The sequence below is a fragment of the Emys orbicularis genome, chromosome 6 (assembly GCF_028017835.1).
Source record: "Emys orbicularis isolate rEmyOrb1 chromosome 6, rEmyOrb1.hap1, whole genome shotgun sequence".
NCBI classification, from domain to species: Eukaryota; Metazoa; Chordata; order Testudines; family Emydidae; genus Emys; species Emys orbicularis.
Genome location: NC_088688.1, coordinates 33,828 through 56,450, shown reverse-complemented (window position 1 = coordinate 56,450; position 22,623 = coordinate 33,828). Strand labels below are relative to the sequence as shown.

General features: G+C 47.9%; 2 protein-coding genes across 2 annotated transcripts in view; one reads left to right on the top strand and one right to left on the bottom strand.

Annotated features, from left to right (window-relative positions):
- Positions 1-11,304, top strand: part of ARHGEF39 (Rho guanine nucleotide exchange factor 39) — a 54,494-nt gene extending 43,190 nt beyond the window's left edge. The window contains exons 8-10 of the mRNA XM_065406948.1: positions 8,388-8,617; positions 10,864-10,952; positions 11,196-11,304. Of these exons, the coding sequence (XP_065263020.1) occupies positions 8,388-8,617; positions 10,864-10,952; positions 11,196-11,304 (428 nt within the window). The remainder of the gene's footprint in view (positions 1-8,387; positions 8,618-10,863; positions 10,953-11,195) is intronic.
- An 8,204-nt stretch (positions 11,305-19,508) lies between these two features.
- MRPL17 (mitochondrial ribosomal protein L17) lies at positions 19,509-20,978 on the bottom strand. The gene is made up of 3 exons (XM_065406325.1): positions 20,765-20,978; positions 20,545-20,613; positions 19,509-20,134 (listed from the first exon to the last, which is right to left on the bottom strand). The coding sequence occupies exons 1-3, from the start codon at positions 20,936-20,938 to the stop codon at positions 19,838-19,840; spliced, it is 540 nt and encodes a 179-aa protein (XP_065262397.1). The 5' UTR covers positions 20,939-20,978; the 3' UTR covers positions 19,509-19,837.
- Positions 20,979-22,623: the final 1,645 nt, after the last annotated feature.

The following is a 22,623-nucleotide window of genomic DNA, read 5'->3' as shown; positions in this document are numbered from 1 at the left end:
TATGTGTTTGTGGTCACTGTATTCATTCTTCATGTGCTCCTCACTCTCCCAATCTAAAAGAATCCTAAAGGGTAACTTTCTCCCTATTGATCTGAAAACTAGTAAAACAGGGGCTGAGCTTACTCTCTAGAGACACTATAGTTTAACACAAGACGATCCAGTCAATTTAAAATAAATCCTACATGGGGGTTATTGTGTGTGCTGGTTGCGTCAATGTATGGATGGTTGTATTGATTTGTCTGGTGGGTGTTGTATTGGGAGATTTTGTGGATTTGTGTAGATGGTGGTTGAGCACTTGGATGTGGCAGCTGGGCTAAGTAATCCACCATCTGTGCAGTCTCCCTCATATAACCAATAAAACTGTTGCATGCAAATTAGCTGTAGACTAAGGGTGGTGATTGGTTGAGTTACATTTGATATCACAGTGGTCTAGGACTTTTGGCATAGCTACAGCCTTAGCATAGCTGTATACTGCATTGGTGTAATTCATAAAGTCAAAATGGCTGAGAACTTATAAACTGGACAATAACAGACCGTGATGACAGGTTTCAGAGTAGCAGCCGTGTTAGTCTGTATCCGCAAAAAGAACAGGAGTACTTGTGGCACCTTAGAGACTAACAAATTTATTTGAGCATAAGCTACAGCCCACTTCTTCGGATGCACAGAATGGAACATCTATTGAGGAGATATATATACACATACAGAGAGCATGAAAAGATGGGAGTTGTCTTACCAACTCTGAGAGACCAATTAAGTAAGAGGAAAAAAAACTTTTGAAGTGATGATCAAGATAGCCCAGTACAGACAGTTTGATAAGAAGTGTGAGAATACTTACATGGGAAGATAGATTCAATGTTTGTAATGGCTCAGCCATTCCCAGTCTCTATTCAAGCCTAAATTGATTGTATCTAGTTTGCATATCAATTCAAGCTCAGCAGTTTCTCGTTGGAGTCTGTTTGTTTTTGAAGCTTTTCTGTTGCAAAATTGCCACCCGTGGGTCTGTCATTGAATGACCAGACAGGTTAAAGTGTTCTCCTACTGGTTTTTGAATGTTATTCCTGATGTCAGATGAAACGAGAAACTGGTGGGGTTAGGTTGGAGGGATTAGGTTAGGTGGATTTTTCACACCCTTGAGCAATGTAGTTATACTGATCTAGGTCTGTATTATAGACCTGGCCTCAGTCTCACCTCCTTGCTCAGCCTCCAGAGGAGAGTCCAGACTCTTTCCAGCAGCCATCCAATCTCCCCACTTCACACCTTTGTTCTTGAGCTGCAGCTTCCCTGCAAAGAGGCGAGGAAATGCATCTCCTGCTGGGTCATTTGGTTGCTAGGTGTCAATATGCTAGTGATTTGGATTTTCCATTGTCTTTTCAGATGCTCCATTCATAGGCAACATCCATACCCATGTCTCCTAGCCTGCCCTGAGAGCAAACAGTCCTTTTCTGCCCCCTGGGTAACAATGTACTATATAGGAGAAACTAAGGCACACATGGGATTCATAAAAATATAGGTTTCAGAGTGGTAGCCGTGTTAGTCTGTGTCAGCAAAAACAACAAGGAGTCCTTGTGGCACCTTAGCGACTAACAAATTTATTTGGGCATAAGCTTTCGTGGGCTAGAACCCACTTCATCAGATGCATGGAGTGGAAAATATAGTAGGAAGATAGATATCTATATAGATAGTACATGAAAAGATGGGGATTGCCTTACCAATCCTAACGAGACAATTCAATTAAAGTGGGCTATTATCAACAGGAGGAAGAATCACTTTTGTAGTGGTAATCAGGGTGGCCCATTTCAAACAGTTACAAGAAGGTGTGAGTAACAGTAGGGGAAAAATAGCATGGGGAAATTAGTTTTTAGTTCTTGTAATGACCCATCCACTCCCAGTCTTCATTCAGGCCTAATTTGATGGTGTCCAGTTTGCAAATTAATTCCAGTTCTGCAGTTTCTCGTTGGAGTCTGTTTTTGAAGTTTTTTTGTTGAAGAATTGCTACTTTTAGGTCTGTTATTGAGTGTCCAGGGAGGTTGAAGTGTTCTCCGACTGGTTTTTGAATGTTATAATTCTTGACGTCTGATTTGTGTCCATTTATTCTTTTGCGTAGAGACTGTCCGGTTTGGCCAATGTACATGGCAGAGGGGCATTGCTGGCATATGATGGCATATATCACATATATCAAAAAACCTAATTTCCCCATGCTAATTTTCCCCTACTGTTACTCACACCTTCTTGTCAACTGTTTGAAATGGGCCACCCTGATTACCACTACAAAAGTGATTCTTCCTCCTGTTGAGAATAGCCCACTTTAATTGAATTGTCTCGTTAGAATTGGTAAGGCAACCCCCATCTTTTCATGTACTGTGTGTGTGTATCTATCTATCTATCTATCTTCCTACTGTATTTTCCACTCCATGCATCTGATGAAGTGTGTTCTAGCCCACGAAAGCTTATGCCCAAATAAATTTGTTAGTCTCTAAGGTGCCACAAGTACTCGTTGTTGTTGTTTTTTTTGTTTTTTGTTTTTTAATATAAAAATATAGAAAATTCCCACTTTGTCACAGGGAGCTCTTGAATCTAGCAAACAGAGGCACAGTGAGATCTGATGGCTGGAATGTGAAACAAAACGAATTCCAAGTGGAAATAAGGAAAACTTTTAAGTGAGGGTAATTAGCAATTAAAACACTATGCCAAGGGACATTGGTGGATTCTTCATAATTTGAAGTTTTTACATCAAGACTGGATGCCATGTTCTAGTTCAACCCAGAAGTTACAGGCTTGATGTACAAAATGCTGCTGAAATTCTCTGGCCTGTGTTATGCAGGTCAGACTAGATAATCACAGTGGATCTTTTGGCCTTAAAAATCTATGAATAACCTACCCATGGGCAAGTTTCTTCCTAATTCCCATCAATTTAAGGTTAGTTTGTCCTGAACCAGGAGGGAACATGTCCCTTTTTATCTTATGTTAAATATAAGAAAGCTGTGCATGTTCTCACTGTACTTACAGAGACCCAATCTTTTTTTTAAAATACCCTGGTAAACTCTTCGCCTTGTGGCAGTGAGTGCCAGGCTAATGATGCAGTGCATGAAATAGATGTTAATTTGCTGCCTTTTCCCTTGTATTATATGAGAGAGGATGAATAGAAGTACTTGATTGATTTACTTTTTCTATCCCCTTTATTGTTTTCTATCCCTCTAATTTTAAAATGGTTACTCACCTTCTCGTAACTGTTGTTCTTCGAGATGTGTTGTTCATGTCCATTCCAATCAGGTGTCTGACTTGTTCTGAACAGGAGAGCTCAAATGTATTCAGCCATGGAGCTTCCAGGCTGTGAGGTGCAGTGACTGCAGGTTCGGGTGCTGGAGCCGCCCGTGATCCTGTGTGAGAAGGTCCGGGAAAAGCGGCAGGGTAATCGGGGCTCCCACTGACAAGTCTAGGAGAGACGTGTACCAATGCTGGTGGGGCCAAGCTGGTGCTATGAGAATTACCTGAGCCCAGTCTCTGCGAATCTTGAGCAGGACCTTGTGGATGAGCGGTATGGGTGGGAAGGCGTATAGAAGCGTCCCCCCGCCCCAATGGAGGAGAAACACGTCCGCTGTGGAGCCTGGACTGTAATTCTGGAAGGAGCAGAACTGCTGACGCTTCCTGTTGTGTCGTGTGGTGAAGAGGTTGATCAGGGGACAGCCCCACATCTGGAAGAGCGAAGATGCAACGTCCGGGTGAAGGGACCACTCGTGGCTGTGAAAAGACTTGCTTAGGCTGTCTGCCAGCTCATTTTGGATCCCTGGAAGGTACGACGCCTGTTGACTGAGTGCTCTATACAAAAGTCCCATAACCTGAAGGCTTCCTGGCACAGGGGAGAGGAGCGTGCACCCCCGTTTGTTGATATAGAACATTGCAGTCATACTGTCCATCATGACCGATAGACATCGACCTGCTAGATATGAGCGGAATGACTGACCCGCTAGGCGTACCGCCCTGAGCTCCCTGACATTGATATGAAGACAGAGATCTGTCTGTGACCAGAGGCCCTGAGTCCTGTGGTCCTCCAGATGAGCTCCCCACCCCAAATCCGACAGGTCTGTCACTAGCGTCAGGGATGGCTGTGGGGCAGTGAAGGGGACTCCCAAGCACACCTGGTGAGCATCCGTCCACCACAGGAGTCAGTCGAGGATGGGGTGAGGCAGGGTCATAATCCTGTCCAAGCTGTCCCTGGCAGGTCTGTACACTGACGCAAGCCACGACTGAAGCGGCCGAAGCCTGAGTCTGGCGTTCCGAACCACGTACCTATCGGCCGCCATATGGCCGAGCAGTTTGAGACAATTTCTCGCGGTGGTGGTGGTGGGGAACTGCCTGAGTCCCTGGATCATGGCGTCGAGAGCCTGGAATCTTGCCTGTGGGAGGAATGCTCTGGCTTGGGTTGAGTCTAGAACTGCCCCTATGAACTCTATGCTCTGGACCGGGGACAGAGTCGATTTCACCTCGTTGAGCTGGAGGCCCAGATTCTCGAAGGTGGCTCTGATGAATTCCACCTGAGCCCTGGATCGGCCTTTGATCAGCCAGTCGTCGAGGTATGGGAACACCTGTACCTGATGTTTCCGCAGAAAGGCGGCGACGACTGCCATGCACTTGGCAAAGACTTGAGGTGCTGCTGACAGGCCGAAAGGGAGGACAGCAAATTGGTAATGGGAACCGTTGATCACAAACCTGAAGTACTTTCTGTTGTTTTGCGCTATTGCTATGTGAAAATACGCGTCCTTCAAGTCGAGGGTGGCATACTAGTCTGCTGGGAGTGAAGGGATAACGGAGGTCAAGGAGACCATGCGGAATCTGAGTTTCCTCACAAACTTGTTGAGGTCGCGGAGGTCCAGGATAGGCCTTAGGCCGTCTTTGGCCTTCGGTATTAGGAAATAGCGAGAATAGAAACCTTCGTCCCTGTGCTCCAGTGGAACCTCCTCCACCGCCCCTAGTGCTAGAAGCGACTGCACCTCCTGATTGAGAAGTTGCTCATGAGAAGGGTCCCTGAAGAGGGACGGGGAAGGGGGGTGGAAGGGCGGGAGGGCACAGAATTGGATGGAGTATCTCCTCCACCGTGCGAAGCACCCAGCGGTCCGAAGTTGTATGGGACCATGCACGGTAGAAAGGGGATAGTCAGGAGGAAAAGGTAAGGTGGGGTGAATTCAGTCTCTGGACTGGTGCACCGTCCTTGACCGCATCTTCAAAATGCCGGTTTAGGGCCAGAGGGCGGTTTGGGCTGACCCTGATTAGCGGAGGGATGTTGTCTTCTCCTACCGCTCCGGTTCCTCCTCCTAGAGTTGTCCTGGCTGTTCTGCTGCTGGAACCTTTGAGGAGGTTTTGGACAGAAGTGTCTCCGCTGAGTGGCAGGGGTATGCAAGCCCAGGGATCTGAGGGAGGCTCGGGAATCTTTTAGGCTGTGGAGCCGTTTGTCCATCTCCTCTGAAAACAGGGAAAACAGTGTCGCCCTCAAACGGGAGGTCCTGAATCGTTTGTTTGGACTTCGTAGGGTAGCCCTGAGACTTGCAACCAGGCCCCCCGTCACATAGCCACCCCTGTCGCCATGACTCTTGTGGCAGCGTCTGCAGCGTCTAAGGCTGCCAGCAGTGAAGCGTGGGAGACTAATTTCCCTTCTTCCACCAAGGTGGTGAACTCAGACCGAGAGTCCGAAGGGACGAGCTCCATGAACTTAGCCATGGAAGCACAAGTGTTATAACAGTACCTACTCACGATGGCTTGCGGGTTAGCAATACAGAGTTGTAAACCACCGGTGGAGTACATTTTCCTACCCACGAGGTCCAAGCGTTTACTGTCCCTGTTCTTTGGGGAAGAACCTTGGAAACCTTGTCTCTCCCGCTGGTTAGCCGCGTCAACGACCAATGAGTCCAGAGGCGGATGGGAGTAGAGATGCTCAAAGCCTCTGGAAGGGACGAAATAGCGGCGCTCATTGCGTTTGGCAGTGGGTAGCAGAGATGCCGGTGTCTGCCATAGAGTTTTGGTGGTGTCCACCACCATCTTTATGAGGGGTAACGCTATCCGTGAGGGCCCCGAGGGTGCTAGGATGTCCACCATAGGATACGTGTCCTCAACCACCTCCTTAGCCTTGATGCCCAAGCCTTGGGCAGCCCTGCAGAGCAACTGCTGTAGAACTCTGTTGTCCTCTAACGCAGGAGCTATGGACGACCCAGCCAGAGCCTCGTCCAGCGACGACGAGGAGGAAGCGTGTGCCGGTGGTGGAAGCTCCCTGCCCTGGATGGGTCATGTGACTCCCAGGGCACCGTTGGAGGAGGTGGTGCCAATGACAGTGATGGGGCTGAAGGCATCACAGACAGTGTCGGCATCAGCCTCACAGGAGGGATCTGCATCGGCACGCTCACAGGAGCCGCCGGGGTCGGGGGGCCCGGTGCCGACATCAGCGCCAGGGCCGGAGGTGCCTGCATTGAGGTCAACGTCGACAAGGGTGCAGGCGTGGGAGACGGGTGTGTCGATGTCGTAAAGGCTGGTGCCGAAGTCGGAGCTGAGCACGGTGCCGGAGTCAACGATGGCGTCCGAGGGAAAGGCGTCAGGACCGTAGGCGCCGGGTGTGGATGCGCGGCAGAAGGCAGCACGATAGTAGTAGAGGCGACTGAAGACGTTGCTGAGCGTGGGCCCTGGGTTCCTCCCTGACCCTGGTGATAAGCCCAGGGAATCCAGAAGGGCCACTGAGGCGGATTCTGCCACTGCGGAGGCCACTCCTGCTGCTCCCTTCCGTCTCTGCCCGACCTCGCTCTACGGCTTCTGCTCATACTTGAGCGGTAGGAGTCGGGCTCCAACTCCAAGGTCTTAGACACTGAAGACCACGGAGGAGCTGATCCTTGGTGCCTCGAAAGTCGAGAGCTCGGGGAGCAGGAAGGCTCTCTGTCGGAGCATGTAGGTGCCGACAGACAAGGCGAAGGGGAGTGCCTCGACATCATAGCTGGCTTTCCCTTGGAATGCACCAGAGGATGGGGCTCCATCGGCGCTGAGGGTTCCTCCCTGGCAGGTGAGAACGGTGCCGTCAGGTGGAGGAGATCTCTGGTGGCCTGGTATGCTTCTGGCATGGAGGGAGCTGAAGCTACTGCGTAGGCGCTGGAGATCGAGGTGGGGCCGGACTCGACTGCCTCACCTGGGCAGGAGTCGACATGGCCCTGGAAGGAGACGCCGAGGAGTGGCCCGCCTGGGGTCGCACTTCTCGAGGCTTAGCCGGAGGAGAACGGTCGTCCGGCTTTTTCTTCTTTTGCAGCACTGGCGAGTGGGAGCGGTGCCTACTATCAGATGGGCCCTGTGAGGAGCCGTGGCGGTGCCGAACATCCCTGGAGGAGTCCTTCCTCGGCACCGAAGTCGCCAACGGTGCCGGGGGCACTCCGTGTCAAGGACAACGTTGTCAGGGTCGGGTCTCTTGAGCCCAGGTCGGAGTGGGGGCACAAAGCTGCCTCAATGAGGATCACCTTCAGCCGCTGTTCCCATTCTTTAAGTATTCTCAGGCGGAACTCGCGGCAGATCTTGCAACAATCTTTCTGATGGGTCTCCCCCAGGCACCTAAGACACGATGAGTGTGGATCACTCTTAGGCATGCGCTTGGCGCAAGCCACACAGTTCTTAAATCCCAGGGACCGCGGCATGCCACGGCGCTGGGGCCAGGGTGGGGGAGGAACTCCTCAACTACTACACTATACTAAACTTTTAACTGGTATTATCTAACTATACACACAGAATAACGAAGAGAACTTGCTGAGCAAGAGCCAAGGGAAGTTCCAGCCACCGTCACTGGCGGTAAGAAGGAACTGAAGGGGTGGCGGGTCGGCAGGGCTATATATTAGGCGCCATGAGGGCGCGACTCCAGAGGGTGCCCAGGCCGACCCGATGGATGCTGCTAAGGGAAAAATCTTCCAGCCAACGTGCATGTGCGCGCGCACACACCTGATTGGAATCGACATGAACAAGCACTTGAAGAAGAACCCCTTAGTCCTCTTTTCTTTAAGGTAAACAGTCAATCTCTCAACCCTTCTATTTCTGTTACATTCATTTTGAAGTAGGGTGAGCAGATCTGAACACAATACGCCAGGTGGGGTGTCCCATTACTTTTATAATGACATTATAATTCAGTATCATTCCACATGCATAGAACATTTTTTATTCATGCCTGCATGCTTTTTCTGAGCACTTTCTGCACATTGAGCAGAGGTTTCATCACACTGCCCTAAGTCACATCGAGGGCTGTTTCCTGAGTGATTAATAGTTTATTTAAAACCCAGTAATCTGTATGAGTAGTTTACTTTATTCCTTCAATTGATATTGCCTGTGTCACGATTGAGTCCCATCTCACAGTTGTGCTTTTCCCCCCACACAACCAGGGCGCTGGTATATCCAAGAAGGCTGGCTCATGGTGGTGCCCACAAAGGGTGAAGAAGCGAAGCGTAAGATGTTCTTCCTCTTCTCCGATATCTTGGTTGCGACAAAGCCCTGCCACCCACTGCATCCCCTGAACTCGGACAAGTTTTCTTGCCAGGCAGTCTATCCACTTAGCCAGTGCACAGTGGATAAAGTGTTTGGCCATACCCAGAGCCAAGGAGGGCTGCTCAGTGTAAGTTTCTCTCCGTTTCTGGCTGCACCTCCTACAGCCCTCATTTCTGCCCCTGCCCACAAACACATCCTGATCTAAAATAGAATTAATGTGAGAGAGGATAGTGGGTGTAACTGACCCCTGTGGCTGAGGCAGTGATGGGGAGAGCCAAGGTGAGTGTCTTAATTGCTGCAGGAGCAGCAGACTAGAGAAGGTAAAATAGTGGCAATGATAAATATAAAGAGCTAGATTGTGCTAGGTAGGCTTCACTGCAGATGGAAGAGTGAGGGAGTGAAGAGCCCACATCACCTCTGTGGGAGGCACAGTTCCTCTCTGACCTCCCTGGTGTGCAGCCTGCTCCCACTGCTGTACTTGGTTTGCTCAGGGTAGGGGCATGGCCCCTTGCCCCCTTAGGAGTGCACAGAGGAAGCAGTGCCTGGGCTAGTCTTGGACCCTCTGTTGCTATTAAAATGAAGTACAGGGAGTGAGGTCTTCTGGGCTCTACTGGATTCACCACAGACTTGCTCTGTGACATTGAGCAAGAGGCTTCCTTTCTGGGCTAGTTTCTCAACGTATAAAGTAAATCTGTAAATGAAGATGCCCCTATGCCGAGAGGAGAGCTTTTCCTGTCAGCATCTCCTTCCTGTCAGTTCTTTCTCTGCTTCCACAACAGTTAGCTACCGCTTCTTGGGGAGGTGAATTATGTCAGCCGGAGAAGCTCTCCTGTTGACATAGCGCTGTAACAGCAGGGATTGCTCCGTAAGAGCTGGAGGGCCTGGGGCTAGCCAGCCCTTATTAGTACAGCGGCACACCTGGATTAGATCAGGTAATCCCTTATATAAAGTACAAGTGGCTGCAGTGAAGGGTGAAGCTCAATAAACTGAAAGAAGAAAGAGGCTCCTACAGAGAAGACCTTGACACCAGGGGGTTTGGAAGCCAAAGCTAGAAACCTGAGGCTCCAGCCACATAGGGCCTGCATGTGGCCTGCCAATTTAGGAAAGGCCCCAGGCATGCAGGCCTGGGCACAGGGTAAATTGGAGACTGCTGAGAGTGAGTAGGCTCTAGCCAAAAGATCTGGGATATGTGGGGTTTCCCTGCTGAGACTATAGCCAGGAAAAGCCTGGGGACCCAACAAGAAGGTAAAACCAATGGACTGTTTTGGAACTTGCAGGGGCTTTTTTGAACTTCAAGTTTGTTCGCATAATAGACACGTGTCCCCAGAAGGGGTGGTGAATGGACAAGAAAAGCCTATGTGGAGTTCAAGAAACCATTTGAGGGGGACTCTGAGAGAGGCTGCCCGTAGTGTAGCCCTAAGGCCATGACGGGGCACATGGCATGCAGCCAGCCCCATTACAAGGGATTATATTTAAGCAGTGACTGCACTCTGTTTATAAGACACCATTGTGAAAATCCCTGCTCTATGGAGAGCTCTGTGGCAAAGGCAGGCAAGATGGGACATGGTGGGAAGGCCAGAAGAGGGACTACCTTTAGAGAGGGTTTCTTTTGGATCACTCCTTATGAGCTGTATGGGGGAAGTAGAGTCTGACTGCAACTTGAACTTGGGGCAGGTGATAGATTGGATAACAAGGATGTTCTATTCAGTGGGGCAGCGTGGACTAAGGGACAGATACTGGAGTATGAACAGAGAGAGTATCAAGGGTGGCATTGACTTACTACCTCCATAGGGTGCTGGGAGGAATATTTAATTGTGTGAAGTATTTTGAGATCTGCAGCTGGAACCAGGGCCGGCTCCAGCATTTCTGCCGCCCCAAACAAAAAAAAAAAAAAAAAAAAAAAAGCCGCCATCGGCGGCAGCAGTTCAGCGGCAGGTCATTCGCTCCTAGACGGAGTGAGGGACCTGCCACCCCCGAATTGCCGCAGGTGCCGCCCCTCTCCCTTGGCTGCCCCAAGCACCTGCTTGTTAAGCTGGTGCCTGGAGCCGGCCCTGGCTGGAACGGAACAGAGAAGGGCAGGTCTGTTCCTGTGCCAGTGTAGCCTGGAGCTGGACAGCCCTGTTGCTTTTCTATTGCAAAAGGAAGATTACAGAAATGTGTAGGATGGAATGAGGTGCTGGTTGTTTCTGTGGCAGGGCTGCTGTCTGGGGCAAAGGAAACGTTAAAGATGGGTGTTGGACTCAACGCCTTTCTCCTTCTGTTCTGTTCCTTCCCTCTGAAACATCTGGCCCTGGCTGCTGCTGGAAGATATACTAGGCTAGAGGGATCATTGGTCTGACCAAGTGTAGCTATTCTTATGTTCTCTTCTTTCAGCTCTCCTTTCCCCACAAGACACTGCTGCTGATGTCGAGCAACCAGGAGGATATTAACAACTGGTATCTGAATCTGACAACTGCTATCAGGTAGGTCTCCTCTGCTTTCTGTTGTTCAATAGGTGACATTTTTTTCTCTTAATGTGTACTTGTGGTGTAGGAGGTGGGACAGTGCACCAAAGTGATCATGTGGGCTTCTGGAAGTGTATCCACAAGATGAGTGGCTATAGTACCAGGCTTTGACTCCGAAGGCAAGCCTTAGAAGGAATAATCTCATGGTGTGGGTGAACAAAACGTTAGAGTGGGTTTTTCCTCGTTTGTTCTTTTCCCTAGGCAGCTGAAAGCCAGGCCCACCTTTGTACACCAGAAGGAATACCTGACAGAACAACCTGTCAGCTCAAGAGAGGCCCACACAGTCCAGGAAACATGCCAGGATTTTTGAGAGCAAAGGTGTGTGTCAATGTTCCCTTTAATTTTTTACGTCCATGTACGGAATTAATTTTAAGTGCACCAAAATGGAGGTGATGTGTGGCAGGGGTGGGGCTGAGGGGTTTGGAGTGTGGGATGGGGCTCAGGGCTGGGGAAGAGGGTTAGAGTGTGGGTGGGTGAGGGCTCTGGAGCGTGGCCAGGGATGAGGGGTTTGGGGTGCGGGATGGGGCTCAGGGCTGGGGCAGAGAGTTGGGGTGCGGGCTCCGGCTGGGGTTGCGGGCTCTGGGGTGGGGGGGTTTGGGGTGTACGCTGCCCTGGGACTGCAGCAGGGAGAGAGGACTCCCCCCAGCCCTCTCTCAGCACAGCAGCTCGGGGCTGGGGAGAGGTGCCTCTCCCCAGTCGTGGTGGCTCCGGCAGGGCGCTTCTGCTGCACAGTCACGCAGCTTAGAGGGAACTTAGGTGTGTGTATTGTGGGGATACACAAAGAGTGGACCTATGTGACAGATGATACCCTTGTGTTCACACCCTACATCCTACTGTAATAATGTTTGTACAAGTATGCCTTTTAAGATATTTAAAAACTTGTAATTTATCAGTAGTATCATGGCAAAATGCACGTAGCAGCATTATATGTGACGTTACAAGCATAAGCTGAGATTGTGACTATAAAAGTATATTTTCCAGATAAGTCTGGGGAGTGGCCAAAGCAGTTCGTCAGAGACAGAGGGCAAGCTGATACCTCAGCCAGGTGTAAACAAGGCTGATGGACATTACCTGCTAAATGGTCATTCTTTGGCAGGAAAGGGGACGGGCAAAAATCTGTATCTTAGCAAAAAAATAGCATGGAGTTCCTTCCACACAAATGGCCTGTCACCTTGCTCCCAGCTGGAAATGCTCCCAAAGGGGGCAGAAGACTCTCTCTCCCTTCCCATCACATTTTCTGCATCTGACAAAACAAAGGAAGCAGCCGTTGGACTCTGGGGAAGGGGTCCTTATGTAGAGTTTGGTCAGCAAGACTGCTGAAAGCATGTGGTGAGAAATCTTTGTTTTGAATATAATCTATTGTTAGGCACCAGTGATTGTTTTATTTTTCTTGTAACCATTTCTGACTTTTATGGCTCATTACTCATACTCAAAATCCATCTTTGTAGTTAATAAACTTGTTTTATTGTTTTATCTAATCCACTGTGGTTTGTTGAAATGCTTGGATAACTATTTAAAATAATAAACTGACATTATTCCCTGAAAGGAATATACTGGGCAGTATAAGACTGTAACAGGCCCACTGTACCCCTGTCGTCTTCCCTGCAGAAACTACACAAGCTCCACCAGCTGTGCACTCAGTGACCTTTTATTTCTAGTTCCCACCACAGTCCCTGTGAAATACAGTAACTCCTCACTTAACGTCATCCTGGTTAACGTTGTTTCGTTGCTGATCAATTAGAGAACATGCTCATTTAAAGTTGCGCAGTGCTCCCTTATAACGTTGTTTGGCAGCCACCTGCTTTGTCCACTGCTTGCAGAAAGAGCAGCCCATTGGAGCCAGCTGGTGGGGGCTTAGAACCAGCATGGAGAGGCAGCCCCCCATCAGCTCCCCTAAGTTCCCTGTGAGGCAGCCGCCTATCAATTGCTGGGCAGTTCAGCTGTCCCTCCCTCCCCTCACTGCCCTGTGCTGCTCCTGCCCTCTGCCTTGGAGCTGCTCCCGGGAGCCTCCTGCTTGCTGTGTGAGGGGTAAGAGAGGTGCTAATGTCAGGGTGTTCCTCTCCACAGAGGTGGGGGGGGGGGGCACACGACAGGGCTCAGGACTGAGGGAGCTTGCTGGCAACAGGTGCCACAAGTACTCCTGTTCTTTTTGCGGATACAGACTAACACTGCTGCTACTCTGAAACCTGTTAAAAAGGCAATGTACTTAGAGTGGTGTCAGCATATTTAAAGGGGCAATGCGTGTCTCCCTCTGTCATGCTGTCTCCCCTCCCTCCATTCTGCCTTGTAGAGTGTGAGGCTACATTAACGACGTGTTACCCCTTGAGGGCTCAGCCGAGTGCTAGTTCATCATTTAGCAGTAAGGCATTCCCTGGGAAATATCCCACCCTCTAACTCCACCACCTCAACCAAGCTTCACAATCATCATTGCTGTGTACAGTATTAAATTGTTATATTGTCTATATTTTTTTTATATAGTCTTTTGTCTGGGGAAAAAAAAATCCCTGGAACCCAACCCCCCCATTTACATTAATTCTTATGGGGAAATTGGTTCACTTAACACAGTTTCGCTTAAAGTCGCATTTTTCAGAAACATAACTACAACGTTAAGCGAGGAGTTACTGTAGTCTATTTACAATGTTAACGGAGCTTTTGGCCCTCTCACCAAGACGTAAGGGGAACAGAGGCAGCAGGTTTAAAACAAACAAAAGGAAGTATTTCATCACAACGCACAGTCAACTTGTGGAACTCTTTGCCAGAGGATGTTGTGAAGGCCAAGAATGTAACAGGGTTAAAAACAGAACCAGATAAGTTCATGGAGGATAGGTCTGTCAATGGCTATTCACCAGGATGGGCAGGGATGGTGTCCCTAGCCTCTCTTTGCCAGAAGCTGGGAATGGGCGATTGGATGGCTCATGGGATGATTACCTGTACTGGTCATTCCCTCTGGACCACCTGGCATTGGCCACTGTTGGAAGACAAGATACTAGGCCTAGATGGGCCTTCGGTCTGACCCAGTATGGCCACTCTTATGTTCTTATAGAATGCATGCATAACCTTTCAAACTCACTACCATAGTAGCCAAGAGCTTAGTTGGAATTTAAAAGGAAAATGTATACTTAGAAGGATAAAAAGAACAGTCAGAGTTACATTAGCATTCAGATCACAAGCTAATCTCAGACATGGGTTAAGGATACTTCCCTTATACAAAAGTTATGTCATAGTTCACTACTTCAGCCAACTCCTTTTTCTGAAGCATTTGGTAGTAATTCAGGTGGACCAGAAGTCTGAACTGATCTGTCAATTCCCATGTTCTGTAATAGCAGCATCTTGGCTTGTCTAATAGTTGCTGTTCTCTCAAAGTGTGACCTTAGTGATAAGGATGGGTTAGAAGGGACCACACTGGTCATCTAGTCTAACCCCTGCCAAGATGCAGGATTTGTTGTGTCTAAGACAGATGGCTCTCCAACCTCCTTTTGAAAACCTTCCTGAGATTTAATCTAAATCTCAGAAGGTTCTTGTGAAAGGGTTCATGGAGGCAGTGGGGGAGGTTTAGGTTGGATATTAGGAAAAACTTTTTCACTAGGAGGGTGGTGAAGCGGTGGAATCTCCTTCCTTAGAGGTTTTTAAGGTCAGGCTTGACAAAGCCCTGGCTGGGATGATTTAGTTGGGGATTGGTCCTGCTTTGAGCAGGGGGTTGGACTAGATGACCTCCTGAGGTCCCTTCCAACCCTGATATTCTATGATTCTATTAAAGTGTTTGTGTCACTAAGTTAAAAACAAGCACAGCACTGTAGCCACAAGGACAGTTTTACAGACACCCTTATGTTGAACAAGCACTAGCATTTTCCATGTAGACAAATGCTTAAATTCCCCCCCCCCGCCCCCCTTCATACACCAGCATGTCAAGTTCTCTTTATTAGGTTAGTGCATGTGATTTGTACTGCAGTAGCATCTACAGGCACCAGTGAGAAATGGACTTGATGGTGCAGTATTCAGTAAAGAGAGTGTGTCCTTGCCCAGAACTCATTTTTAAACTGTAGCCTTAGATCAGCATAAATATACAACATAAATAACAGCACGTGTGCTGCTGGAAGAAATGCTTCATTAGCATAAACTGTACATTAAAAAAACTCATCTGTTTACAGTCAAAGTCAGAATTAGGTTATAAGATGTTCCTCTTCACTATATTTATCTAGGAAAGGAACACTTATGATTAATAATGAAGAAGGCAAGAGTGATCCAAGTGGCCAGGGATGATCATACAGTCTATTAAGAATGTAAGAATAGCCATACTGGGTCAGACAAATGGTCTATCTAGCCCCCATTGCCAATGCCAGGTGCTTCAGAGAGAATGAACAGAACAGGTAATCATCAAGTGATCCATCCCGTCGCCCATTTCCAGATTCTGGCAAAAGGAGGCTAGGGACACTTCAGAGCATGGTTTTGCATCCCTGCCCTTCCTGGCTAATAGCCATTGTTGGACCTATGCTCCATGAACTTATCTAGTTCTTTTTTGAACCCTTTATAGTATTGGCCTTCACAACATCCTCTGGCAAAGAGTTCCATAAGTTGACTGTGCATTGTGTGACAAAATACTTCCTTTGTTTGTTTTAAACCTGCTGCCTATTCATTTCATTTGGTGACCCTTAGTTCTAGTGTTATGAGGAGTAAATAACACTTTTGGTAGTTCTGAAGGCACTAGTTAGGTCCGTTTCATGTTAATTGAAGTTAACAGTCACTGGAGGGTTCATGGAGGCTGCTCCCACATCTGCTATTAGTAAGGCTGTGGCTATCCTAGATACCTACCAACTGATCTATTCCTGTAAACCAGTGATCCTCAGACTGAGGCTCATGAGCTGCAAGTGGCTCTTTAATATGTCTCCAGCAGCTCTTTGCAGCACATGGGATATTAAAGTTGTTAGTTTATTATTCTTAAAGAGTCACTATTAATGGAATGGTGTCAGATTGGAAGGAGATCCCAAGTGGAGTTCCACAGGGATCTGTTCTGGGTCCGGTGTTTAACATCTTTGTTAATTACTTGGATGTAGTAATAGAGAGCATACTGATCAAATCTGCAGATACCACAAAGCTGGCGGGGGGGAGCTAACACTTTGGAAGATAGAGCTAAAATTCAGAGGGATCTTGATAAATTGGAGAAGTGGGCTATAGACAACAAAATGAAATTCAACAAAGATAAATGTAAGGTGCTACACTAAGGGAAGAAAAATCAAATGCATAAATACAGAATGGAGATAACTTGTTTGCTAGCAGCACTGCTGGGAAAGCTTTGGGAGTTGTGGTGGATCACAACCTCCACATGAGTCACCAATGCAATGCTGTTGCAAAAAAAGCAAATGCAATTTTAGGTTGCATTAATAGAGGCATAACATGACATTCATGAGAGGTGATAGTACTGCTCTATTCGGCGGTTGTTAGGCTGGAGTACCATGTCCAATTTTGGTCAACAATGTATAGAAAAGATGTAAAGAAACTGGAAAGGATCCAGAGGCGAGTCATGAAGATGATCAAAGGGATGGAATGGAAACCATATGAGCAAAGGTGAAGGAACTGGGTATGTTTAGTTTGGAAAAGAAGGAGATTAAGGGGGGATATGATAGCGGTCTTCAAATACTTGAAAGGCTGCCATAAAAAAAGATGGAGAAAAGTTGTTCTCTTGCCACAGAGGGCAGGACAAGAGGCAATGGGTTCAAACTACAGGATAGCAAATTTAGATTAAATCTCAGTACAGTAACTCCTCACTTAAAGTCATCCCAGTTAACGTTTAATTGTTATGTTGCTGATCAATTAGAGAACATGCTCATTTAAAATTGCACAATGCTCCCTTATAACATTGTTTGGCAGCCACCTGCTTTGTCCATTGCTTGCAGAAAGCAGCCCATTGGAGCTTGCTGGTGGGGGCTTGGAACCAGGATGGACTGGCAGCTCCCCGCTCCCCTGAGTGGCAGCTGCCCAGCGGGCTATCAATTGCTGTCCCTCCCCCCACTGCTGTGTGCTGCTCCTGCCCTCTGCCTTGGAGCTGCTCCTGGGAGCCTCCTGCTTGCTGTGCTGGGTGGAAGGGGGGGCTAATGTCAGAGTGTCATCCCGCTCCTGTGCCTTATCTCTGACTCCACCATCTCAGCCAAGCTTCACAATCATCATTGCTGTGTACAGTATTAAATTGTTTGTTTAAAACTTATACGACGTGTGTGTATGCATAGTCTTTTGTCTGGCAAAAAAAATTTCCCTGGAACCTAACCCCCACCCCCCCTTTACATTAATTCTTATGGGGAAATTGGATTCGCTTAATATAGTTTCACTTAAAGTAGCATTTTTCAGGAACATAACTACAATGTTAAGCGAGGAGTTACTGTAAAAACTTCCTAACAGTAGGACAATGGAATAAACTGCCTTGGGAGCTTGTGGAAGCTTCTTCACTGGAGGTTTTCAAAAGGAGGCTGGATAGCCATCTGTCTTGGATGGTTTAGACCAGGGGTAGGCAACCTATGTCATGCATGTGGCACTCACACTGCCTGGGTCCTGGCCACCGATCCGGGGGGCTCTGCATTTTAATTTAATTTTAAATGAAGCTTCTTAAACATTTTAAAAACCTTATTTACTTTACATACAACAATAGTTTAGTTCTATATTATAGACTTATGGAAAGAGACCTTCTAAAAACGTTAATGTATTACTGGCATGCGAAACCTTTAAATTAGAGTGAATAAATGAGCACACCACTTCTGAAAGGTTGCCGACCCCTGCTTTAGATACAACAAATCCTGCATCTCAGCAGACCAAATAACCCTTGCGGTGCCTTCTAATCCTATGATTAATAAATCAGAATGCTTTTACTATGTTATCAACCAATTAAGTTATCAACTTGCACTAAGTTAAATAACTTATTTGCTGTGAGAATAATAATCACTAAATATTTCCTGTCATACTGTTTAAATATGAATAGTACTATAGTAAATGAAATGATGAATTCACACTACTGTGGCTCTTTTGGGTAATGTTGATTGTTAATTTGGCTTCTGAACCACCAAGATCTGAGTATCACTGCTCTAAGCAATCAGTGTGCTCAAAGTGCACTTGTCTAGACTTTTTGTTTGGAACATGAATGCAAACGCAAATTTATTTGACACTTAGGTTTGTCAAATTTTCTAAAACTGAAACTAGCCTAAAGGGTAACAGACTAAAAAGATCACAGGAGTTTACAGAACTAAGAGGCTGGGTACTGCAATTCCCAACGAAGTGTAATAATACCTTGTGTATGAAAAGCTAATCACCTGTTACACAGCTGCCTAAAAGACTACAGAATTGAGCACTGAGCAGTCACAGCAGGGAACAGAAACATGCATCAGAGAACTGGGGGGGCGGGGGGGAATCCACACAGCACCCAACAACAAATTGCAATGTAACAGCCATACTGGGTCAGACCAATGGTCCATCTAGCCCAATATCCTGTCTTCCAAAGTGGCCAATACCATATGCTTCAGAGAGAATGAACAAAACAGGCAATCATCGAGCGATCCACCTAGAGTCATCTGGTACAGAAATGGATTTAAATGATAAGTTACATACCTCAGTTTTTAGTTTTGCAATTTCATATTTGAGTTCAGAACTCTTGGGTGAACTCCATCTGGTCCTGGTGACATCTTACTGTTAAATTTATCAATTTGTTCCAAAACCACCTCTACTGACACCTCAATCTGGGACAGTTCCTCAGATTTCTCACCTAAAAAGAATGGTTCAGGTGTTGGAATGTCCCTCACATCCTCTACAGTGAAGACTGATGCAAAGAATTCATTTAGCTTCTCCACAATGTCCTTAGCTTTTCTGGAGTGCTCCTTTAAGCACCTTCAGTGTCCAGTGGCCCCACTGATTGTTTGGCAGGTTTTCTGCTTCTGAGGAGTTACAAATTTTTTTTTGTTAGTTTTTGAGTCTTTTGCTAGTTGATCTTTGAATTCTTTTTTGTCCTGCCCAATTATACTTTTACACTTGACTAGCCAGAGTTTATACTCCTTTCTATTATCCTCAACAGGATTTGACCTCCAATTTTTAAAGGATGACTTTTTGCCTCTAACCACTTTTTATTTTGTTTAGCCATGGTGGCACTTTTTTAGACTTATGTTTTTTTAATTTAAGGTATACATTTAATTTGAGCCTCTATTATGGTGTTTTTAAAAAGTTTCCATGCAGCATGCGGGCATTTCATTTTTGTGACTGTATCTTTTAATTTCTGCTTAACTAGCTTTTCATTTTTGTGAAGTTCCCCATTCTGAAGTTAAATGCTACTTTGATGGGCTTCTTAATAATATTATGGTCGCTATTACCAAGCTCTTAGCCCAGATCCTGTGCTCCACTTAGGACTAAATCAAGAAGTGCCTCTCATCTGGGTTCCAGGACTAGTTGCTCCAAGAAGCAGTCATTTATGGTGTCAAGAAACTTTACCTCTGCAACAAGCAGTCTGGTACAATACTTGCTGTCACACAGTGAAAACAAAGAAACTTCCTTTTCTGCATTTATTTACAGAGACTATCAAGGGTTAGGTTACACAGCATCATTTACCCCTCCAACTGGACTTCTACTTATACCACAGCATGCTTCCTGCATAATCCTACAGAATAAGACCAAGAATCAAACCCAGGCCTCAGGAACTGTGAATAGAAACCAGGACACCTGCAAAGTAAGTCTGGGAACTGAACCCATTGCTCTCACGTGAGGCAAGTATTTAAGTTTGAGGATCTGATTCCTTTCTTCAGTGGAATCTCCTCTGTGTCCCAATGTATAGATTCCCCATTCACCCTCTACGATTAAAGAGGGAAGAGAATGCTGCACTACACTGCAGTCCCTGAGTGCAGTGAGGCTGCAGCCCCCTCTGGGACCTGGGTAGCTCTGGTCTTTAATATGTCTTCACGGTAGCCTTTCAGAAGCTGATTGAGTAAGGTCTTTTCATTGGCCCTGTGTAGAACTATGAGTGGTGGGAAAGGATTCCCCTTGTATTCAATCACAGCCATCTTGGCCCGATCCAGGTTCTCTCGATTGGGGATCTGAAGCAGTCGTGTATAGTTCCCAGAATGAGACTCGAAACGTGGAGCCAACAGTTTAAACAGCTTATGGATGAGATCTTTCTCCTAGAAAAGGACAGAATGCAGAGGGAACATGCCCACGTTAGAGCCTCAGCATGCAGTATCCAACCCCCCTGGGAGACCATACATGTTTTATCATGAGCCATTCCCACAGTCTCATCTCAGCACTTACTCTCTTCCAGCTCCAAGTACTAGGTCTCAACTGGCACCTTACACAACTGCCAGGCCTGCTGCCCCTCTATCCTCTACAGGTCTGCAAACCCTTCCCTAGGCACCTAGACTGCTGAGGGGCAGGCACCCAATCAGCTGCTCTCCGTCCCTGAGGACATGTCCTGACTCCCCCAAGAGCAGCCTTCCCCCCCAGGGCACCAAGTCTGCACCCCTCCCTCCCTCCCCCGGGGGTCCGCGCCGTTTCCCGTTCAGGCTGAGCTACTCGGCGGCGCCGGACTACTCACCGTCAGCCAGAAGTCAGCCATGCGCATGGCCTTCTCGTCCGTGTCTCCCCGCTTGGCGTAGTCGATCAACTGGGGAGAAACGGGGATCGTCAGCCTGTGACTAGGCCGCCGCCGGGAACAGCCCCGCCCGGCCCCGAGGGCTCATGAGGCGCACGGCAGAGCCTCGGCCCCAGACAGATCCGCCGGCCTACTGCCGGCCCCGCGCCTCGCGCCGGCTTACCCGCTCCGCGTAGAACCGCATCTCGTCCGCGCGCGACCAGGGCGTCTCGATGCGCTCGTGCCGCACCAGCGCCGTCACCAGGTTCCGCAGCATGTCGAGGCGCGAGCGCGGCCCGAGCCCGAACCGCCGGTGCACGCGGCCATGGGAGATCGCGGCAGCCAGCGACAGTCGCATTCCGATCCCGACTTCGACCGGAAGCAACGGCTGAGGAACCGGAAGGAAGCTGCTCGAGAGGTGGGGTTGGGGCGTGTCTAAGGCCAGGGGCGGGGCTGGAGGGAGGGCGGGGTTGATTAGGAGCCGGCCCTGGAGGGTGGCGCGAACCGAACCGCGGCCTCAGGCGGAGGGAGTGGCGCCGTACTCCATGCCGAACGCGGGCGGCGGGTGCGGCCCCGCTGCCTCTTCCTAGGACCCGGCCCCTGCGGCAGAGTCCGGTGTATGCTGTATGCGCCCTCCCTGCGGTGCTGTTGGGACTAGCCAGAGCTGGGTCGGTTTGGCTCTGGGGAGGGCTGCGAGCGGGAGACACCCCGAGTCTCTGGGCAGGAGCGGGAACAAGGCGGGAGGCGTTACTGCTTCGCCCTTCCCGCAGCCCCAAGAAACGCGCTGGCGGTGCGCAGGAGCGAGTCTGAAAGCTGCACCCTGGGGCAGAGTGTCACCCTGCCGGGAGCCTGGCTATGCACAGGGTGAGGCGAGAGTCAGACCTGGCCGAGGGAGAAGTTCTGGAGAACGCGTACAGTGAATACAGTGAAGTGCCCATTACACTGGTCTACAATTTTTGAGAAGTCGTCTGCTTCAGAGATAAAATGTGCTATTTATTATGTATTTTGATGTGCTGAATTCAAATATGTCAATTAAAACAACTGATTGGCTACTTTTCTAAGATATTTAAGTTTTTACATTTTATGTCTATGTATATTGTGTAGATAGTAGAGTTTTAATCATAAATTGTAAACCTAGGTCTTTTCATGTGTTTATGGTTGCTTTACATGATAATATTTCACCTGTCCTATTTATGTAACACTTTAAAAATCAGCAAAAGGGTTATATAAATAAAATTTATTATGAAACAAAAGGCAAAAAACTATTATGTACATAGTTTAGTCCTATTCAGTGTCTACTCGGCGCTTCTTGGCTTGTCTCTTGTATTCATTAAATGGAGCATCTCTTGTCACTGTCTAGCAATAGTCTGCAAGCATTGATGGGCTCCATTTGCCCTGATAGCGTTTCTCCATTGTTGCAATGTCCTGGTGAAATCGCTCGCCGTGCTTGTCGCTCACTGCTCCGCAGTTTGGTGGAAAAAAATCTAGATGAGAGTGCAAAAAATGTATCTTTAGTGACATGTTGCAACCAAGGCTTTTGTATGCCTTGAGGAGGTTTTCCACCAACAACCTGTAGTTGTCTGCCTTGTTGGTTTCCGAGAAAATGTATTGCCACTAACTGGAAGGCTTTCCATGCCGTCTTTTCCTTGCCACGCAGTGCATGGTCAAATGCATCATCTCGAAGAAGTTCACGAATCTGAGGACCAACAAAGACACCTTCCTTTATCTTAGCTTCACTTAACCTTGGACATTTTCCACGGAGGTACTTGAAAGCTGCTTGTGTTTTGTCAATGGCCTTGACAAAGTTCTTCATCAGACCCAGCTTGATGTGTAAGGGTGGTAACAAAATCTTCCTTGATTCAACAAGTGGTGGATGCTGAACACTTTTCCTCCCAGGCTCCAATGACTGTCAGAGTGGCCAATCTTTCTTGATGTAGTGGGAATCTCTTGCACGACTATCCCATTCGCAGAGAAAACAGCAGTACTTTGTGTATCCAGTCTGCAGACCAAGCAAGAGAGCAACAACCTTCAAATCGCCACAAA

Bases quoted from the DNA above. Each gene is read 5' to 3' on its own strand.
- MRPL17 (XM_065406325.1), bottom strand. From the start codon at position 20,938: ATGCGACTGTCGCTGGCTGCCGCGATCTCCCATGGCCGCGTGCACCGG. The intron at 20,614-20,764 runs GTAAGCCGGCGC...GTTTCTCCCCAG, and splicing joins TGCGGTTCTACGCGGAGCGG to TTGATCGACTACGCCAAGCG. The intron at 20,135-20,544 runs GTGAGTAGTCCG...GTCCTTTTCTAG, and splicing joins TGGCTGACTTCTGGCTGACG to GAGAAAGATCTCATCCATAA.